We start from the raw sequence: 22,599 nt of genomic DNA, 5'->3' as shown, positions 1-22,599 counted from the left end.
GACAATAGAAACACTAATGATTGTATGTTATCAATGAGCTGATTAATGAGCCCCAGCAGGCAGCAACCCCCATCCCTGTTCTACTGCCCTCCATCCCTGTTCTACTGCCCCCCATCCCTGTTCTACTGCCCCCTGTCCCTGCACTACTGCCCCCTGTCCCTGCACTACTGCCCCCCGTCCCTGTACCACTGCCCCCCAGTGTCCACTGCCCCCATCCCTGTACCACTGCCCCCCTTCCCTGTACTAATGCTCCCCATCCCTGCACTACTGCCCCCTGTCCCTGCACTACTGTCCCCCCCATCCCTGTACCACTGCCCCCATCCCTGTACTACTGCCCCCCTTCCCTGTACCACTGCCCCCCACCCGACCTGCCCGTCCCTGCACTATTGCCCACGCTGGTTTTAAGAGTCCTCTTTGTCCCACCTCAGAAGTTCTAGTCCACCATTTGGTTCCTGCTCTGGGACTCTACCATGGAACCTCACACAGCTGCTCTGTTGTTCCAGAGGTCAGAGCCGAGGAGCAGCTCAAACCTTCCTCTTCAGTTTTATTTATTTGCTTTGTAAATTTATTTAATCTGGTTTTTAATGAAACTTTTATTGAACACTATTGTTGCACCTGTAAAATCAATGTGTCAATTTTATCTTTGTTTTCTATTTTAAAATCGACTTTATTTTTTACTCCGTTCTGTTTTATTATCATCTTTAATCTCACTTTGATTGATGGATTGATTAATCATTGCTTTCATCTTTCATCTCGTCCAGTCTTCCACTTCCTGCTTCGTTCTGAACGTCAGCTGACTGTAAACAGCGTATTGGAGCTCGTAGAGAGGATGTAAAACTGTCAGGAGGAAACAAAAGGGGGCAGGGAGGCAGGGAGGAAGGGAGGCAGGGAGGAAGGGAGGCAGGGAGGCAGGGAGGCAGGGAGGCAGGGAGGCAGGGAGGAAGGGAGGCAGGAAGGCAGGGACCAGAACCAGAGCAGACAGGATGTACCTGTAGAGGTCCAGCACACCTGTCTCACACAGTGAGGAGAGGATTCAAGGTGTGAGAGGTCAGAGTTTCACCTGACTGACTGCAGGATCATCTGTCAGAACTAACACTCCTCCTCCTCCTCCTCCTCCAGAGCATCCACCTGTCCTTCCTGAGGACGGTGCCTCCATACTCCCACCAGGCTCACGTCTGGTTCGACCTGATGAGGGAGTTCAGGTGGAACCACATCATCCTGATCGTCAGCGACGACCACGAAGGCCGAGCGGCTCAGAAGAGACTGGAGACGCTGCTGGAGGAGAGAGAGACCAAGGTCAGCTATGAGCCGCCGCACAGGCAGCGTGTGCACGAGGACACGCGTGTGCTGTCCTCTGTGTTCATGTGACAGCGTGTTTTTGTTCTAATGCAGGCGTGTGTGTGAGTGTGTGTCTCATCACTTCACCTCCATCCATCAGACTGCAGCTTCACCTGTTCAACCTGTTCAACAGCTCACTGTTCGCAGGCATTTCAAAATAAGAGCCCACATTAAACAGGGAGAGATACGTTTTAAATATCTCTAACGATCTCTGAGACTGCAGGTGAGATGTCTGGTTGCCATAGTGACAGGAACTGATTGACCCGTCAGAGCAGGGATGTAAAGATTTGTTACCAACCTGAAACATGTGAACCAGTGTGAGTTGACTGTGACACCTGTGCAGGTGTTGGAATCTCAAATCATCAGAGTCCTCAGCAGCTTCTCTTCCATCACTTTCTTTCCTTCTTTTCTGTTTTTAATCTCCACCAAGAGTGTTTGTCAGTTACATTATAAGATACAGTCTCTCATTAACGTCTGTATATTATGGCTATATTGTACATTATGGTTATATTATGGCAGCACAGTGAGCAGAAACAGATTCTGAGGGAAGATGGATGAGTTCAGTCATTAAAGCTGCTCTCTGAGAGACTGTTTCCCCAGAGCATGCTGGGAGGGTTCCCAGTGCACCTACCTCATGTACCTGCAATCACATGATCAGCTTCCAGCCAATCATATTGTCAATAATGGTTTCAGCTTTCTTCCAAAATAAGAGCACACTGCTTTCGTTTCCCTTCCTGTATTAGACTCATTGCGTTCAGTCTTGGTGGAGTTTATTTTATTCTTCTGTGCTTTTTATTCTTACTTTTGTCAAAAAACGGCTTCAATTTACTTTTTCTTTAGCCCTCTGTCTCTCTCTCTGTCGGTCTCTCTCTCAGTCTGTCTGTCCGTCCGTCCACGTCATCTTTCAGTTCTCCACCTCCGTCTGTTGTCTGGTTTCTCATCACCTCGACACTGAAGGAGTTCGGGCTCGGAGTCGCGCAAACACATCTCAGCTGCTTCTGTCACAGCTGTTGACCTTCCTCACGTTCAGGACGCTGAGGACGCTGAGGACACGTCCTCTGTGTTTTAATACAATAAATGTTAAATTAAAGTGACAAATTGCTAAAACTACTTAGCTGAGGACATCCAGTCCTACAGGTAGTATGGATAAACCCTCTCAGATCATTTAAAACCTACGTCTCCTGTACATCATACTCAGACTGTCTCACTGTGTCTGTAATGTCGCTGTTGGCTAGTAGAGCGCAACCGTTAGCTTTGTACCATTAGCATCATTCATCGTTGGCTGAAACTGTCCGTCAGAATATTAAGTAAGCTGGGGAAGCTAGCGTTAACCACTCAGATAGTATTCAGCCAGGCTGAACAACGTAATCCGACAGCCGGGCCTCGCTTGAGGTTCATGGTGATCCACGCGTACGTCCACAGTTAATATGTCCTGAATGTGAACATTAACTCAGTAATATCTGTGTGCTCCTCTCTAACTGACCCCAGAAACAACCTGTGAGTTCAGTTCCTACTGCGTCACTAACTGGTAACTAACTAAGTATTTTTTGTACTTTGTGTCTAAAATGAGAAAAAGTCATATTGCACATTAAATTAAAGAGGAGAAACTCTGCTACAAGCACATATATTAGTCATATTTACACACACCAAACACATTAATTATTAATTATTATCAAAATCTGTACAGCGTCATAAAGTCAACCCACTCACCACATTTCCATTAATAATGTGTTCTGTATGGTTTCCTGGCCTGGTTGATTTAAAAAAAAAAAAAGTCAAAAACTGTTGTAAATGGATGTGATGAAGGGGTTAGTGACATAAAAGTGAAATATATACCGTAAAACTTCTAATAATAGCCCGGGCGTTTATTTGCTTAAATCACTAAACTCCCCTTGCCTTCTTTGGGGACAGGCCTCTATTTGGGACAGGCCTTTAATTCCTTTAGCACAAGACTAAACTAAACACTAACTGCTGCTTCTCTTGAGTTTTGTTCAGCAAATTTGACAACTAACATGATTATTATGATCACTTCAGGTTTTTTTCCGTCTCTCTGGTTTACCATGTTAGTGATAATTAAGATGAATTAACGTTATAATTTGGTGTTGACAGTTATCGTAATATCTATTGAACGATTGAATTAGGGAGAATCTAACTGATCTAATGATGTTCATTATGTACATACTGACAGAAGTTTAAACATTTATATTTGTGTAGGAGATTGAAACGACTTAAAACTCGCTCAAGCAGGCGACCCGGTGGGTTTTAAGAGGGTTTATACGTTGAGATAATTTCTATAAAATCCAGACCAGGCCTCTATTGGAGACCTGCGTTTATTTGTCAAAACGTGTAGCCACACCAGGCTTTTAAAAGAAACATACCTCTATTAGGGACCCTGCTTTTATTGGAAGTTCTACGGTAGTTTGGTACATAAAAAAATTCAAATGGCATAAAGTTAAACAGTCTGCTCTGCATCACTTTATAACTCAAACTTACTCAAACTTGGCAGAGATAATGTGCACATGTTATATACATATGTTGCTAAGCTTTGATTTAGATTTAGAGCTGCAACTCCATGCATATTCATTGTAAAAGTGTAAGTTTTAGTGACATACTGATACTTACATATCTGAACAAATGTCACACGTGTTCCCTTATTATGACACCAACATTATTTAAATAGATCCTGTAGTTGCAGAGATATACTGTATTCATTGTGGGTCATTTTCGAGCAGAGGCCTAAAAAAAGAGGTTAATATTCATAAATATGGAAACAAAATATTCAACAATGTTGTCCTTCATATTCATGCACTTTATCACATTTAAAGGGTGGAAATTAGTTATCTAAGAAAATAACACACAAAATAAAGAATGAAAGAAACTAAATATGAAAACAATTGTACAGTAGCTTTCAACAACACGGCAAAAACAGTATTCTTTATGAAAAAGGTAAAATAGAATAAATCAGATGAACTTACTCACACATATAATTCGGTTTACAGGTTTTAGGGTGGAGGACCTGTTTAAAGACACAGTGAAACCCAGTGGAGGTAAAAATAAAACCTCAGTGAGTCCAGATGAGTTTTAGAGAAGTTAAAATGAGAGCCATGAATGTCGGAGTAGACTCCTGAATATTGCAGCGCTTTAGTTAAAGTAGGTGAACAGAGCGGCAGCGAGTGTTGTTTCTGAATTAAACATCTATCTGATTCATTATGAAATAATGATGATATCACAGCAGGCTGCTGCACAGCTTCTGTGTGTGTCTGCAAACAACACGAACACCAGCTCACATTATAACGCTGTATATACTGTATATATACATCATACAGTAGGTAATAAATACTGTATATCTACATCATACAGTAGGTAATAAATACTGTATATCTACATCATACAGTAGGTAATATATACTGTATATATAGATCATACAGTAGGTAATATATACTGTATATCTACATCATACAGTAGGTAATATATACTGTATATATACATCATACAGTAGGTAATATATACTATATATATAGATCATACAGTAGGTAATATATACTGTATATATACATCATACAGTAGGTAATATATATACTGTATATATACATCATACAGTAGGTGATATATACTGTATATCTACATCATACAGTAGGTAATAAATACTATATATATAGATCATACAGTAGGTGATATATACTGTATATATACATCATACAGTAGGTAATATATACTGTATATCTACATCATACAGTAGGTAATATATACTATATATATAGATCATACAGTAGGTAATATATACTATATATATAGATCATACAGTAGGTAATATATACTATATATCTACATCATACAGTAGGTAATATATACTATGTATATAGATCATACAGTAGGTAATATATACTGTACATACACATCGTACAGTAGGTAATATATATACTCTATATATGTTACCTACTGTACATCATACAGTACACTGTGACTGTTAAAAGCCAGGATTTATGTACATTCTAGCACAAATAATAAATTGGTTGCTTGGAGATGTAGCGACGTCTCACAGGGCTAGTTTCTAAACTACTGTAGCTGGCGAGCTAACAGCTAACATGCTAGCCGGGTTACCGCTAGTAAAAGATAAGAGCTTTCTTTGTGTCCCTGACATTTTCTTACTGTTGTTCAATAGGAAGTTATTCTCCGTGTGCCGGTTGCAACGCGTATAGATCATCCTCCAATTAAACACATCCAGTTATTCCTCTGGTCAATGTGAGTATGAACTCCGTTTCAAACATCCTAAAGGCCAAAATAGCTTCCTCTGCTTTTTTCATAACTGAACTATTAGACGATTAATCAGTCGGCCATTGAAAGAAACATTTTGATCGATCATTAAACCGAAGCCACTCGGACAAATGGCACCTTTGAAGTTTGGCTTTGAAACGTATTAAACGTATTACTGGTCTGATTTCTTCGCTTACAACAAACAACATTTACATGAGTTGCACAATTTGTGTAACAGAGAAAACGAGACGGAATCGCTGTGAGTCCCCCCCCGGCTCTCCGTCCACTGATCTGAGTGTCACAGAAGTTGTTCTTGTTATTCTTGTATATGTGACCGCACAGCGTCCAAATAAATACACACTTTGCAACCTTTAACAGGTTCAGACAGGGGAGTGTGTGTGTGTGTGTGTGTGTGTGTGTGTGTGTGTGTGTGTGTGTGTGTGTGTGTGTGTGTGTGTGTGTGTGTGTGTGTGTGTGGTGTTCAGGGACTTTGCGTCAGGATGTAAATTTAATGAGATTAACATTTGGAGCGGATTGAGTGGAGGACTAATGGGACTCTCCGCCGCCACTTCGGCTTAACATCAGAGGAAGTGTGAGAGAGCAGAGCCGGTTCAGAGTTCTGAAGTTCTACCTTTACTGAACCAACTCAGGTTCATGACACCAGGTACCAACGGAGCTCTGACCACAGCCGCTGCTGCAGCAGGTGGTTGTTTCACATCGCTCTGTCCCGAATCGTTGGTTACCGTCGGTTACCGTTGGTTACCGTCGGTTACCGTTACAGGACATTGGGTTTCAGTTTCAGTCAGTGATTTGTGTTGAGTTATGGTACGCTGTAGAGTTTATGTTCAATAAGTGCTGAGACGTAAACTCTTCGACAGCTGGCGTCCCTAAACCATGCTATCTGGGTTAGCCGCTGCACGTATAGCTCACATAGAGAACATTTAAAGTATTGTTTGGCAAAAAGGACGTTTTTTATCAGTAGTAGTAGCTCTAGTTCTAATCAGATTAATACATTACCAATACTGACGCTATATCTCTCTTCAGTTTCTGTCAGGACACGTACAGGTACATTAACATTAGCTGCTAAATTCATTGTAATGTTTTAAATAATGGTTCTTTATTTCTGGAAGAAGTAAAAGCACATCGATTTCATGCATTGGTTGAAATTTTGTGTTTGTTTCCATTAGACTCATTTTAAAACGAGAACTCTGTCAAAGGGTTCAAATATGCACATGATGGCTACGGTAACGCTAACAGACTAAAGCTAACGGGTCCCAGGTCAGGATACAATGCTGGTAATGATCCATGTAGAAGACTAAAGAGACAACATAATAAAATGATATTAGTTTCTGGTTTCACTTCAGCTCTAAATATTCACCACATCTAGTAGAAAGCAGAATTTGCTGCTCACTGTTTGAGTGAGTGAACTCTGGAGACTCATTTACATGTTGTAGAGCTAAAATAAATCTTGTTTTTCAGATCTGTTGTTAATTAATCAGGTGGGATCAGAGTTTGACAGCTTTCTGATTCCTGTTTCTTTGTTCTCCGTCTGCTCTGAAACTGCTCCGTTCAGGTATTTTTATCCCAAACTAAATATAACTGAATGAACCAGGAGGTCACTGTGTTACACTGACTGATACTGAAAGCTGCCAGTGACAGTTTGTTTTAATCTCACGAGTTTAACTTCACATTGCCATGTTGTGAATCACTGCATTGTTCTTATTGGGAGAAGTGATAAAGAAAGTCTTCATACAGTCATCGTTTAATATGCAAATGACAGTTCCAGCTAACAGGCAAGTGAAAAGCTTAAGCACATGTTAATATATAACAAACAGATAGATGTTCATCACATGATGAATTTCAAACTTAAAGTTTTCAGATGTTTTACATATTGTTTCTGTCGTAAACTTCATATTTAGATTTTTCTTCATTAGATTTTTATAAATCAGTGCTATTGGTTCTCCTTTACGTCCGCCGGTGGGTTATACAAATATTTAACAATGAAAAGTATTAAAAAACCAACAATATCAACGTTGTCAGTGCGGTGTTTTATTATTATAAAAACAAAGGATTTTTTTCACGTTTGCATTTTCCTGAAACGCTAAAATATTTAAGCTTTTAAGGGCACCGTAACTTTCTTCCCGACAGCGACAATCAGTGGTAATTCTGCTGATTCTTTAACAACTGAAAAACACTGAAGTTTGTATTTAGGGGTGTAAGAAAATATCGATTATAACATTATGTTTGTGATACTGAATCGATTTCACATGGTGGTCTTTATAACAGGTTTCCTAAAATGTTATTTTAGGAAATGTCAATAAATGATTGTGTTACAGAATCATAATATATTTTGTTTGTGTGATATTTATTACCAGATTCCAGCTGATACACAGCCCTGTTTGTGTATAATAATAAATTAATGTTAAAAAGTAACCAGATCAATAATTATTAATAATTAATTAGAAATTATTTTATGTTTTCAGGAAAAATATCACAAAGTATTGGAATTTTGTCGAGATTCACTGATACGAGTCAGGAATCAGTTCTAACGTTATAGCTGCAACTACTTTGGTACACGGACCCCCGGATGGATCAATGTACCACGAACCGGTCGATGGTCTGATTCTAAAGTTCTGTTGACTAAAGCTTCGCTGCTTTACAGTGAACCATCACATCTAAAATCTAAAGTCTGGAAGACATTTGGATTCTGTAAGAAGGAAGGAAAGTTGGACAAAGGTCTGTCCAGCGGTAGTGCGACAGATCTTAACACTCACCTGGTGAGATGTCACAGTGACACCTGTGCAGGTGAGGAGGAGTCTGTGGATGCTAACACAGCTAGCAACAACACACAGATATTAAACACTGTCCAACCACAACTGAGCTCCAACCACTGCACTGAATTGTTCCAGATTAAAATGTCCCTGAATGGTATTGTAGTCCAAGTATCTGGATACGTATCGGATCGGAACCTAGAATCAAAACCAAACTAACTCCACTAAAAACCATACGGACAGGTGGACAGTTTGCGATGTGTTGGCGCGCTCCGGGTTCCCGTCAGCCTCCTGAATTAAAGCAGAAAACAAACAAAGACTCATTTGATGGATGCTTTACTGCCCCCCATTTTTTCTGACTGTCTATAATCTTCTGTGTCTGCATATTTTCTCTGTGCACATTACCCATCAGACTAAAAACAGGAACTATGAAAACCTCGATCAACAGAACTTTGACTTCAGGAGAACACCCAAGGTATAAACTTGCATGGTCAAATGATGCACGCCGCCCAACCAATCTCTGAGCTCGCCCGGTAGTAGCCAAACACCAGTCAGCCCCGCCCACCCAGAATCCAACCCGGCTCCAGAGATAGACTCTTATCCTGGTGGCACGTCTTTTCTCCACCATCTCTTTTCTTTCTTTTGATTTTTCATGATTCCTGCACACCGGGAATGGGTTTACACTCGCAGGAGAGACGCCCTTCCTCTTCCTCCCCTCCTCCCCCTCCTCTTCCTCCCTGTGAAGGGTTGCATGCAGCCAGGCTGAGGCTTGGCTCTGTCTGCAGATCTGAGGAACACCCGCCCACCAGGATCCTCTCACTCCTCTGCAACATCAAACCTCCTTTTCTTTTTCTTTTGGGAAATGAACCTCTTTCTCCTCCCCTTCCTCCTGCTCCTGTGCTCCCCGCCTCCCCTCCTCCTCCTCCTCCTCCTCCTCCTCCTCCTCTCTCTCTCTCTCTACCTTCTTTCCACTCAAATCTTTTTTTTAATTTGCGGTTGCATCAGCGCTCTCTAACATGCACGTCCCTGATTGGTTGGTTGGTTGGAGTCTTGAAAGCGCCTCAGTTTGCATGTGCCACCACACCACGCACAACTTTTTGCCCCTTCTTTGTATTCAAGCTTCGACTTTGAGTTTTCTTTCAGTTCAGCAGATCTTGAACACTTTTTGTGTCCATTTTTTGGCCCCTCCCCTCCTCCCGTGGTAGCGTGGGTGAGAGGGAGCATGGTCGAGGCTGGGGTCATGGGTGCAGGGTGTCGGGGCGGGACAGGGAGGGGACTCTGGCAGTTCAGAGCTAATAATGCGTGTCCTATGATGTGTTCTGTGGTGTTTTGTTCTGCCGTGTTTCTCAATGTCCTACGATGTGACCTGTCGCCCTGCGCGGTGGTACTCCAGGCGGAGAAGGTGCTGCTGTTCAGCCAGGACACCAACTTGACGTCTCTTCTGCTGGAGGCCAAAGATCTGGAGGCCCGAGTCATCATCCTCTCTGCCAGGTTGGTATAATGACTCAGGTCCTTTGGGTGGTTGCTAGGGGGTTTCCAGATCTTTGATAGCGTGTTTTGGCTAATTGCTATGGTGCTGTCAAGTGGATGCTAGGAGGTTGCAAAGCTGATCTTGGTGGTAGCTACCGTGTTACAAGGTGGTAGCTAAGCTGTTGCTAGTGTGTAGAAAAGAGGAATGCACCAGTCTGATCGGTATCCGATAACGACCAGAAGAAGAATGACCATAAACAGCAACTCAACCACCAAAACTCTTTACCACACCATACCGGTACCAGAATCCATAGTGCACTGATCCGATACCATGTTATTAATTAGCCCTGGAACGGGACCCTCCTACCTCCCAGCAGTGTCCTGTTTGCCATATTTTTTTCCGAAGATGGTGAAGTCATGACCTGCCCACTCTGACTGCAACAAAGGTTTCAACCGAGTGTGAACGTATCGTCACCCATCGGTTTGGGGTTTTTTGCAGACAGTGGAGGTGAGCTGCTCGTCTGTAGCAGGAAACAATGGCTGCTCACCTGGTCTTTACTAAATGAACATCATGCTGTATGGAAGAAGACTGAAACTAGAGACTGAGACCAGAAACTCATCAGGAAACTGTTTACTGAGCTCATACATCAACTTCATAAGACTCAATACTGTCAGAGTGGAGCTGCAGGTTTAACACAATGTCCATTATATTACAGTACAATACAACATCGTCCATAGTTCGAGTATCGGACTCTGTCTCAGGAAAAATGGTATCAGAACATCTCTGGTTAAATGCACAGCGACCGCTCTCTCCTGGTTGAAACCAGCTGAGATTGAATTTCAGAATAAGAATCAGAACCAGAAATACTTTATTGATCCCCGGGGGTAATTTGTTTAATTGAACTGTATTTTGCTGTTGGCTGATCTGGAGGCAGGTGACGTCACCAACCAACCCCTGCTTCTTTAAAACGTCTCCACTTTGCAGACTGTGGCGGCTACGTAGCCATTAGCCTGACACTAGCCACAAACACCGAACAGTTAGCCTCTCTGAGCCGCTAGCATAGCTAACGTTACAAACAGCGTGAATGTGCTTCTAGTGACTGTAAAAGCTCCAGATCGGCTCTGCAAACAGAGTCAGAGTCAGCTGCTCATGGCTGGTTAGCTCTGTTAGCTCTGTTAGCTCTGTTAGCCATGCTAACATCCACACCTGTTTACTGTCTGTGTGTTTGCAGTGAGGATGAAGCTGCAGCCGTGTATAAAGCAGCCCGGCAGCTCAACATGACCGGCGCCGGTTACGTCTGGCTGGTCGGAGAGAGAGAGATGACCGGCAAAGCTCTGAATGAAGCTCCAGATGGTACGTCAACCTCTGCCTCCTCTTCCTCTCCTCCCGTCTTCCTCCCTGGAGGTTTCTCTCTGTCTCTGTCTCTCAGCCCTGCTTCCATCCAACCATCAAGACAATTCTGTAAAATGAAAGTGAAAACATGTTTTCTATAAGTTAATGTGGAGTCACCAGACAGGTAGCAGATGAAGGAGCTGCTGTTTCTGTATCGGTTTGAACTGAACTCAGACGTATCAGGATGTTGCTGCACAGTGTTTGATGCTGACGCAGTTCACAGTGAACCTTTGCAATGTAAATGTTCCACTGAATGGAGGTAAAGAAATTATCTGCAGTCAGTGATTAAAGAAACTATAAAACTACGAACAGAGAAAACAGAATTTCTCTGTGCAAATTAAAACATTTGATAATATTTATTAGATATTATTGATTTTTCAAGTCCAATTTTCCAGTTGGTTGTTAGGGTGTGAGTTGGTTGCTAGGGTGTCAGTTGGTTTCTAGGGTGTCAGCTGGTTGTTAGGGTGTCAGTTGGTTGTTAGGGTGTCAGTTGGTTTGTAGGGTGTCAGTTGGTAGTTAGGGTGTCAGTTGGTAGTTAGGGTGTCAGTTGGTTGTTAGGGTGTCAGTTGGTTTGTAGGGTGTCAGTTGGTAGTTAGGGTGTCAGTTGGTTGTTAGGGTGTCAGTTAGTATCTAGGGTGTCAGTTGGTTACTTGGGTGTCAGTTGGTATCTAGGGTGTCAGTTAGTATCTAGGGTGTCAGTTAGTATCTAGGGTGTCAGTTGGTTACTAGGGTGTTCAGTTGGTATCTAGGGTGTCAGTTAGTATCTAGGGTGCCAGTTGGTATCTAGGGTGTCAGTTAGTATCTAGGGTGCCAGTTGGTATCTAGGGTGTCAGTTGGTTACTAGGGTGTTCAGTTGGTATCTAGGGTGTCAGTTAGTATCTAGGGTGCCAGTTGGTATCTAGGGTGTCAGTTGGTTACTAGGGTGTTCAGTTGGTATCTAGGGTGTCAGTTAGTATCTAGGGTGTCAGTTGGTTTCTAGGGTGTTCAGTTAGTTTCTAGGGTTTCAGTTGGTTTCTAGGGTGTTCAGTTGGTATCTAGGGAGTTCAGTTGGTTGCTAAGGTGTCAGTTGGTTGTTAGGGTGTTACTGGTTCCATTTAAGAGCATCAGCTGTTCAGCCAATCAACAAGCTCATGTGAGTCTAAAGACGACATCGTCTTCATTATGCTGCTGTACTATAACTGGATGGAAACATGGCTGCTCTCTCCCTCTGTCGGTCTCTCTCTCTCTCCCTCCCTTTAATGAAGGAAGCTACTCCTCCCACAGTTTCTCTCTCTTTCCCTCTGTCTGTCTGTCTCCCTCTCTCTCTCAATGTCTCCCTCCCTCTCTGTCCTTCTCTCCCTGTCTCTCTCTCTCTCCCTCCCTCCATCCCTCTCTGTCTCTCTCTCTCCCTCCCTCTCTGTCCCCCTCTCTCTCCCTCCCTCCCTGTAATGGAGGACCTCCTCCCACAGTCAGTTAGCTCCTCAGTGTGCTGGTGTTTCTCTGGTTCTGCTGGTTGAACGTTTAAACATCCAAAGAAAGAAGGCGGCCATGTTTAAAGGTTCCTAACCGCTGTTTGCTTCTGGCTCATTGTAACTGTGGCTTTAAATGTGTCTAACATCTTTTTGTTTGTTTCATCTATAGTGTGTGTCGTCCGCCCGCCCGTCTGCCCGTTCTCACAGTAGAAAGCCGCTATATGGGGGTGGGGGGGTGGTGGGGGGGTAACCTTTATTCAGGTGCGGTGAGGTGGGGGGGTGGGGGGGTTATTAACAGTTAGTGTTGCTGCGGTAACCGTGACGTGTGTCTGAAAGAACACTGGTAAGATGCCGCCGCTGCTTCCTGTTTCCTGCTTGATGCTTTGCCCTTTGCCATTGGTCAGTAGAGGCCCCGCCCACTGCAACATGGAGCCCGCCCTGCCAGGGAGGGGGCGGGGTTTATTCAATCAGCGATTACTCAGTCGGCCAGATGACTAAACACAATACGGTCGAAAGTGTGTGGATGCCCTCTTCAGTGGTTCCCAACCTGTTCCCTAAAGGAGCCTTTTTCTATCAGTGACTGTTTTATATTCTATATTCTATAGATCAATATATCATATATATATCAATAACAGCAGAGCAACTGAACAATAAACAATCTTCCCCACAAACAACACAAAAGCACATAAATTACAGTTTGTGATGAAATTATTATGACGCAAAGAACGCTTAAATAGAGCAAACAAAAATCAATCAGTGATCAATAAATCAATCTGATCATTTATAAGTGAGGACAAGGTTATTATCACTCAGATACTTTTATTGAACAGAATAGATTTTTGTCTGCTCAAACTACACTGTAAAAAAAGTCTTAAATTTACGGTTAAAAAATGGCAGCTGTGGCAAAACTTTACCGAATAAATACGGAAGAACCTTTTCTACTGTTACTGTATTATATATTATATTATTTTATTACTGAATTAATGTTTTTACCGTAAGAAAATACCATGTGAACACTATGTGCTCATTACGACTTTATTCCGTATAAATTCCTTTAAAATGCCGTATAAATAAATAAATAGATATCACAGAGTTTACTGTTACAGAAACTTTAACCTATCTGTAGTTTGTTACAGAAACTTTAACCTATCTTTAGTTTACTGTTACAGAAACTTTAACCTATCTGTAGTTTGTTACAGAAACTTTAACCTATCTGTAGTTTACTGTTACAGAAACTTTAACCTATCTTTAGTTTACTGTTACAGAAACTTTATCCTATCTTTAGTTTACTGTTACAGAAACTTTATCCTATCTTTAGTTTACTGTTATAGAAACTTTAACCTATCTTTAGTTTACTGTTATAGAAACTTTAACCTATCTGTAGTTTACTGTTACAGAAACTTTAACCTATCTTTAGTTTACTGTTATAGAAACTTTAACCTATCTTTAGTTTACTGTTATAGAAACTTTAACCTATCTTTAGTTTACTGTTATAGAAACTTTAACCTATCTGTAGTTTACTGTTATAGAAACTTTAACCTATCTTTAGTTTACTGTTATAGAAACTTTAACCTATCTTTAGTTTCCTGTTACAGAAACTTTAACCTATCTGTAGTTTACTGTTATAGAAACTTTAACCTATCTTTAGTTTCCTGTTACAGAAACTTTAACCTATCTGTAGTTTACTGTTATAGAAACTTTAACCTATCTGTAGTTTACTGTTATAGAAACTTTAACCTATCTTTAGTTTACTGTTATAGAAACTTTAACCTATCTAGAGTTTACTGTTACAGAAACTTTAACCTATCTGTAGTTTACTGTTACAGAAACTTTAACCTATCTTTAGTTTACTGTTATAGAAACTTTAACCTATCTTTAGTTTACTGTTATAGAAACTTTAACCTATCTGTAGTTTCCTGTCATGGTTTATAAAACCTACAGACAGTTTTTACAGTGTACCTGAGTCATTGTGTAGTAATGATTTCTCTACAGAATATTATTTATGAGCATTCAGACAGTCGTTTGTGTTTAATGGCGTATATGATCTATGAGCACAGACCTCCACTTCCTGTATGTGTTGTTGCACTGGCTGCTGGGTAATCGCCCCCCCGCTCTGTTGCCGTGGCGTTTTGTTTCAGAAAACATCCTCACCAACCAGCTGCTGCACTCTTAAAGATGATGTGTAATGTTTGTACACATCGCTCTCTCTCCTCCAGATGTGTCATGTGGAGCCGCACTAACCGACCCTCCACTGTTTGTCTCTGACGGAGAACTTTCAGGTTCCTTTTCAGGGAAATCGTTTCAGGTTGAAACCTCAACCAGATATTTTATAAAGCCACTGCTGCTATAGACAGATGAACAGGTTGAACAGTCATCATTAAGAAACGAGGAAGAGGAGGTTGACTCTTCTATTGTTCATCTGTTATAAGGTTATGGAGTCATATCAAAAACTGATTAAAGCCACTTAACATTTATTTTGAACTCACACCAGTAAACATTATTTTGGTGGTTCTGGATGAAAAAACCTCCTCAGTAAAGTAATAAAATTATTCTTTTAGGTAAAATATTTAAAGCTCAATCAACAACGAATCAGAATTTAAGTTTCTTTAAAAATAAACTGCAAAACCAATATCTAAAAAATGATTACATTAAACAGTTATGTTTCAGGGCTGAAACAGGAGAATGTCTCTGTCTGATCACCCTGTCCTCCAGAGGATGAACCATTAAGGGACCGTAAACGGGGCTGGAGGCGGAGGTCAGTTCCTGCTGTAAAGAATGACTGCATTAGACTGCACAGGTGTTCCCGTTATTGTGTCCACCCCCGTACCTGTGCAGAGGTTGTTTCTGAGACGATTCCCTGAAAAGAAACCCACGAAGCAGTACTGTGACATTGTGGATTTTGATGTTGTTTTTCTTCACCAGACACTTTTACACATTATGAGGAAAAAGTTTCTGCATCCGACGCTTCTGCTAACGGAGCAACAGTCTGCTAACACTGTTAGCATTCCTCACAGGAGATAACGAGCTCCGAGCTTCGGTTTCATTACAGACGCTGCAACCAGCAGTCTTTAATTAAAGAACCCAGCTCCATTACTTTCCCTCAGGAAGCTTCACTCACTGAATGCTTGAAATATTAGCTTGTTGTAGCCGTTAGCTTCACATTAAAGGTGTAAAGTTAGAGATTAATCTCCAACAGAGCTTCTCAAACACTCAGTTAGCAACGAAAGGAAGTTAGCTTGTTGTGGTGATTCCAGATAGAAATAGCTTCGCTAACTTTACTTTTAGGAGTAGTGGCTAGCTACCGAACGCTACAGCTTGTAGTTTTGTTGTTAGCTGTTGTTTGTTAGCTTTTAACTATTTTTGGTGGCAAATGTTAGCTAGCTGTACTCAGTGGTTTCAGTTGGAAATGCTAATAGTTGAAGCTAGCTGTTTGCAGTTATCTCTGTGGGGGAGGCTAACAGTGCTAGCCAGATGTTGTCGGTCAGCTGGAGGACAGATGTAAACACTCTTCGTCGCAGTGTGACGAGTTTCTGCTGAAGGAAAACACCAGACACAGTTCATAACGTCTCAGCGTCTGTGTCTGTGTCCTGAGAGACAAACGGCTGTGAACTCCCAGCATGCAGTTTGGTATTACTGAACACTGACCTGACGCCTGAAGCCCTGAGTGTGTGTGTGTGTGTGTGTGTGTGTGTGTGTGTGTGAATGACACTGAAGCACTCTCTTAGTTACATCTGTAAAATTAATTTAAAGTGTGTGTGAGTTTATAATTAACACGTCTGTGTGAATGAGGGCAGTGTCAGCCTGAGTAACTTCCTGCTGTGTGTGTAACCTCTGTGTGTGTGTGTGTGTGTGTGTGTGTGTGTGTGTGTGTGTGTGTGTGTGTGTGTTTCAGGCCTGTTGGCCCTCCAGCTGATTAACGGTAAAAACGAGTCGGCGCACATCACGGACGCCGTGGCGGTGGTGGCTCAGTCTCTGCAGGAGCTGTTTGAGAAGGAGAACATCACGGAGCCTCCGCGGGGCTGCGTGGGAAACACCAACATCTGGAGGACGGGGCCGCTCTTCAAACGGTCAGTACCTCCACCGACAGGGGTCAGAGGTCAACCTGGATCAGTACCTCCGCCGACAGGGGTCAGAGGTCAACCTGAAAAGATTTCAGTAGAGTTAAAGGACCAATGTGTATGCTGTAATATTCTGGCAGCTGGAAGCTAAAGAAATACAGTGAGATAATAATACTAATAATAACTGACTAAAATACAGTTTTTAGCTTTAATTTGTCTTTTTAATGTTTAATCAAAGATATTTACACTGTAAAAACAGTTAAATGAGCTATAAATACTATAATATAAATAATCAGTTTATTTTTTCACATTATTTTACATTATACTTTTGATTCAGAGGCTGTTTTTGTGATTTAATTACATTACATGTATTTTTTTTTAAACCTAAAGATGTGTTTAACATTGTAGGATTTAGTGACATCCAGTGATAAAGTTGCAGATTACAACCAACTGAATACTGCTCGTCTAGTGTATTGGAGAAACTAGGGCGGCCATGAACACAACTGATTTTAATATCAGGTGATTAAACACTAATGAAAACATACCTATGGATATTATATGATACTAATGTGACACACTGGTTAACACATGGAAGAGGTATAAAATATGTGAGTAGATCTGCCGGTGAAACAGCAGTTGGAGCTTCTGTTACGTATTTCTGAGATAATCTACAGGGATTTAATCTGATTGTTTAAAGTGTCTGTGGCTCAGCGAGCTGTTTGGTCTGTTGAAGCTTTTGTTTCAGTGTTTTTGGGGCTTTGATTCAGTAGCAACAGCAGACAGGTGACATGCAACAGAGGTCCCTCGGCTGGAGGGTGTAGAGATATGGAGATATTGATTAGTGAAGCACAATTACAGCTGATATGATAATGGTTTTAAGACCTTCATCTTTCAGCTGTCATGGTGCATAAACCTCAATAATCCATTCATTAGTGTTAGCTGATACCTGTCTTATTAAAGGAATAACTGCCTAATTAACCAATCAGTGCCAGCCCACACCGATTGGTCGGACTGTCAGTCAGCAGTGGCTCCGCTCCGATGAGCTGCTGTGTCACATTTTACACATTAAACAGTAAAAACTGGAAATGAAGAAATGTTGTGGCAGCAGAGGACACGAGGAGCAGCTGATGAGGATGAGTCGTCAATAATATTCTTATGTTTTAGTAAAGGAAGAGAAAAGGCCGAGGCACTACTGCTTTGGTCCACAGGGGGCGCCAGATAAACAAGAGAAACAGAGAAAGTTATAAAATAGAACAAAATAAAGTAGCAGTAAAGGAAAACAAGATTATATTTATAAGATATAAAAATGTGCAGAAATATGAAATAGGCAAGATATTATTATTATTAGAGGAGAATATAAATACTATAAGTTGAACGTCGAGATAAAACATGATTCAAACATGGTAAATATATCATTATTATTTTACCGGCTCTATAGAGCAGTTGGGTTTGTCATGAAAGGCTAGCATGCTAAGCTAATAATGGCCGGTGGTTTATGTGTGTAACAACTTCAGAGGATCCCTGCAGTCCGTTTACAGACTCTGATCTTACAGAGCCTCAGTGATCTGATCTGGATCCAGCTTCAATGTGGTCTGACAGAACTGGGATAAAACCCTCTCTGTCACTGTGTGACCCACATACACCCTCCCACCCTGCAGGCATTATATTAATGTTTCTCTATCTGCACATTGTACATATCTTTCCTGTAGTTTAGATCTTTCTATCTTTATCTTTATTTATTTATATTTTTACTTTATTTGTGTGATTTTTATGCACCAAGACAAATTCTTTGTACGTGTAAAAACTTGGCAATAAACACAATTGTGATTCTGATTCACCATCAAGTCCACTTACATCAGGTTTATCTCTGAGGTCACAGGCAGCAGCATCATGTGACCTGTTGTCTGATTGGCTCTCCAGGGTGCTGATGTCATCCAAGTACCCCGACGGTCTGACGGGACGGATCGAGTTTAACGACGATGGTGACCGGCGCTTCGCCACCTACAGCATCCTGAACTACCAACAGAAACCGGGTCGCCTCGTCCAGGTCGGAGTCTTCAACGGATCACAGGTACAGTACACCCGGACACACCTGCACACACCTGCACACACCTGCACACAACTGGATACACCTGCACACACCTGGTCGCACAAAGAGACAGCATAACAACCTGTGTGTGTGTTTCAGGTGGTGATGAACCCTCAGAGGAAGATCATCTGGCCCGGAGGAGAGACCGAGAAACCAGTTGGATACCAGATGTCGACTAAACTGAAGGTACAGATACTACAGCTGCAGTACTACAGATACTGATAGAACCAGCATGGTCCAGACACGGAGAGAGAAAAGAGAGTGTGGCTTGAGCAGGAGGCTTGGACCCCGTTAATACCTGCTTGCTGGATGAGTTTGCTCTTGTCTCTAAACTCCTGCACTCACACACAGTGACAGAGAGTTAATAAAGGAGCACCAAACCTTTACAAGTAATTCACCTGAACTCCTGTGGCATTAACAGCAGACTGCCCCGTATGGCACGGTACCACTGTCCCGGTACTGCTGTGCCTGGTATCACTGTGTGTCACCAGGATCAGTCTTCTCTGCTCATTTCTAATCACAGAGCTGATCTTTATAACAACCTCATTATGTGTTCATGGATCAGCTGATTGTCGATTCTTCTACAACAATAAAGTTAAAAAGGAGGAGGAGCTTCATCCTGCCACATCCAGCTGTTTCCTATCCCATTCCTATATCCTACAGCTTTAAAGCACTCCGCTCACATTCCCCAGGAGGTAGCACAGTTGTATAAAGTCAGTGTGGAAATCTATAAAAGCTGCTGTTACAGTGTGTGTGTGTGTGTGTGTGTGTGTGTGCGTGTGCGTGTGCGTGTGTGTGTGTGTGTGTGTGTGTAGATTGTGACCATCCATCAGGAGCCGTTTGTTTACGTGAAACCAACAAAGACTGACGGGACGTGTAAAGAGGAGCACACCGTTAACGGAGTCTTAATCAAGAAGGTGATCTGTACTGGACCCAACGCGACCATCCCAGGTACACACACACACACACACGCACACAAACATACACACACACACACACACACACACACACACACACACACACGCACACGCACACACACAGGAAGTGGCTGATGGGTGTGTGTGTGTGTGTCTCCAGGTCAGCCCATCGTCCCTCAGTGTTGTTACGGGTTCTGTATCGACCTGCTCATCAAGCTGGCGATGAGCATGAACTTCACCTACGAGGTTCACCTGGTGGCTGATGGGAAATTTGGCACGCAGGAGCGAGTGAGTATTTCTGTGTCTGTGTGTGTCACTGGACCTTTACTAGGCCACGCCCCTTTCTGCTCTGGGCTCCAATCACAGAACCTCAACTTCCTCCTTTCCTATACGCTATGCTATGCTATGCTAGCGTTCCCATGTGTCCTGGAAAACCTGGAAATTTAGAGACTAGTTTTCCAGTCAAACACCTGGAAATGGATTCAGATGAGTCGAGCTGACAGTTGGTAGCTGAGATATAATATATAAGATATAAAGATATAAAACAACAACAACTCAATAGACAAACATCTTACAAACATCCTGAATGATGAAGAGGAGAGAGAGAGATCCATAAACCCACAGGAATAAATAACGCTGATAGAAACAATTTATTGATGAAATAAAAACACAATAAAACAAGATCACCGTGGTTCCTGTACTGTGACTCACTCTGATGATGTCACTGCGAGGGGCGGGGTTTGTGCGTTTCCAGTCAGCGATGAGGAGTCTGTAACCTTCCTCACATCAGAAATGTCTGATTTGACCTCTGACTGGAGCTCTTTTAATGACCTCGTCATCTCGCTGTCGTCGAGAAGTCAGCGAGAATTAGCGCGACCCGGCAGTTTACCTCCACCAAACAAACAAACCAACAAACAAACAAACAAACAAACAAATTGATGTACATTCTGTTAATATCTGAGCCCCTGATGAAGTCTCTCTGTGTCTCTGACCTGTTTACTGATTCAACACCAGTACATCGCTGAGGCTTGTTGCCATGGCGACCACCGCTCCGTCCCTGACTCTGACCTTGTTGAGGCTAAGAGACATTTAGTCCTTACTCTCTCTCTCTCTCTCTCTCTCTCTCTCTCTCTCTCTCTCTGCTGCTTTCTTCGCTGCTCCAAATGACACAGTCTCTTCTCTCACCTCCTCCATCACCTCCTGTCCTCCATTTTTATTCCCTCCAGTCTGTCTGCTGTCTGTGCTTCCTCCTCCTCCTCCTCCTTTCTCCCCTCTCCTCTCTCTTTAAAGATTTATTTATAGTTGGAATATCTTTTGCTGAAAGATAAAATGACTCCGATAAAAGATCAGTGTTTTTATTCGTTCTCTCCTCTGCAGTTACTCGTCTTTATTACAATCAGATGAATTTATCGGCAGAGGTTGTGGTTGTTCAGTTTGTGACAGTTTGACACTTTTATGTTTCTAATTTTTATTATTTGGTTGCGAGGCTTTCTTGATTTTATTGATTCAGGCGTGCTAGAAAACGTACACACAGTTAGCCTAAATCTCACCATAGTGAAGTCATTTTTAAAGTGAATATTATTACTATTTAAGATGTAAAGGTTGAAGCTGTGAACACAGTGTATATTATTATTATTATTATTATTGATCACAGTGTTCAGTGACAGAGCTTCAGTCTCTGATCAACAGCCTCGTCCTGCAGCAGAAAGCAATCAGCTGATAGATCAATAAACAGTGAATCTGTCAGAAATAAGAATATTAAGTCTGATTGTTAAAATGATATAAATACAGAATACAGACAGAGAATGGATGAAAAGTTGTTAAAATATCAGGAAAATCTGGTGTTATACAGAAACCACTGCAGTAGGTGACCATCTGTACTGTTACTGTGATATATACATCCATACATCGGGATAAAGAATCTTGTTATTGTTTAAACACTGACCACATTACAGTCTGTGCACAGCCAGGATCTCCCTGACCTCCTCTGTCCTCCTGCAGGTGAATAACAGCAACAAGAAGGAGTGGAACGGGATGATGGGGGAGCTGCTGGGAGGTCTTGCCGACATGATCGTCGCTCCCCTCACCATCAACAATGAGCGTGCTCAGTACATCGAGTTCTCCAAACCATTCAAGTACCAGGGGCTCACCATCCTCGTCAAGAAGGTACCACGACTCTCTGGTTCTGCTTCACTTCCTACAGTTTGAGTTCCTGGACCTACATTTGGGCTCAAAGCAGTGGATGAGTTGGTAAACGTGTCGTAGTAGTAGTAGTTTTACAGTCATCGAAACACTAGGGAATTGGTTAAAATTACTAAAAACCCTTAAAATAATTTATGTTTAATTCTAAACTAATTCTAACTGTATTTTAACCCCTCACCAAGATTGTAAACTTAGATGCAAATTTAGTTTGAATCTCGACCGTTGGTTGGATAATCTTTGTGCTGTGACAGGTTTATCAGACCACTGTTTTTGTCGTCAAGTCGTTGATCTTACGGTTAGAGGAAAACTGTACCAAACTGTGGTTAACTCCCTGGACTCTGCAGCTCCACTCCAGCGAGCTAACAGTGTGTCCAATAACTGCTCAGCACCTACCTGTAACTCTGGCTGACGTACCAGTAAATGATTTGTGTGCAAGTGCTGAAAACTGCTGGAAAATGTTTTGGAAAACCCTGTAACAAACACAGCAGCATGAAGCATCAGTATAAGGACAGCCAGAGAGGGTTCAGAGGGAGCTGCAGTCAGAGACACAAACACACGGAGCAGGAAACTAAACGTTAGTCCAGATAAAGCAGAAAAGGCCACATTTTAGTAAGTGGTAGAACTGATCAGGGATCAGATAAATGACCGAAGATGTG

General features: G+C 42.0%; 1 protein-coding gene and 1 long non-coding RNA gene across 25 annotated transcripts in view; one reads left to right on the top strand and one right to left on the bottom strand.

Moving 5' to 3' along the window:
• grin1b (glutamate receptor, ionotropic, N-methyl D-aspartate 1b) overlaps window positions 1–22,599 on the top strand; it is a 51,011-nt gene that overhangs the window by 10,449 nt on the left and 17,963 nt on the right. For 3 of the 5 annotated variants that reach the window (XM_051393703.1, XM_051393702.1, XM_051393699.1), the window contains exons 4-13: window positions 1,120–1,296; window positions 8,776–8,838; window positions 9,757–9,854; window positions 11,066–11,187; window positions 16,570–16,744; window positions 18,656–18,806; window positions 18,924–19,010; window positions 19,640–19,775; window positions 19,902–20,029; window positions 21,743–21,907. In XM_051393703.1, the coding sequence (XP_051249663.1) occupies window positions 1,120–1,296; window positions 8,776–8,838; window positions 9,757–9,854; window positions 11,066–11,187; window positions 16,570–16,744; window positions 18,656–18,806; window positions 18,924–19,010; window positions 19,640–19,775; window positions 19,902–20,029; window positions 21,743–21,907 (1,302 nt within the window). The remainder of the gene's footprint in view (window positions 1–1,119; window positions 1,297–8,775; window positions 8,839–9,756; window positions 9,855–11,065; window positions 11,188–16,569; window positions 16,745–18,655; window positions 18,807–18,923; window positions 19,011–19,639; window positions 19,776–19,901; window positions 20,030–21,742; window positions 21,908–22,599) is intronic. The other 2 variants (XM_051393704.1, XM_051393701.1) reach the window with 1 other exon arrangement.
• LOC127359707 (uncharacterized) lies at window positions 12,977–14,546 on the bottom strand. Of its 20 annotated transcripts, XR_007882798.1 has the most exons (6): window positions 14,481–14,546; window positions 14,283–14,447; window positions 14,019–14,249; window positions 13,887–13,919; window positions 13,824–13,856; window positions 12,977–13,793 (listed from the first exon to the last, which is right to left on the bottom strand). It is a non-coding gene; the product is annotated as an uncharacterized LOC127359707 (long non-coding RNA). The 20 variants fall into 20 exon arrangements; XR_007882789.1 differs by having other exon boundaries at window positions 13,824–13,919; XR_007882788.1 differs by lacking the exon at window positions 13,824–13,856 and having other exon boundaries at window positions 12,977–13,823; window positions 13,857–13,919.

Source organism: Dicentrarchus labrax, unplaced genomic scaffold (assembly GCF_905237075.1).
Source record: "Dicentrarchus labrax unplaced genomic scaffold, dlabrax2021, whole genome shotgun sequence".
Lineage (NCBI taxonomy): Eukaryota > Metazoa > Chordata > Actinopteri > Moronidae > Dicentrarchus > Dicentrarchus labrax.
The sequence above is the reverse complement of the archived record's forward strand: the minus strand, read 5'-3'. Positions and strand labels throughout refer to the sequence as shown.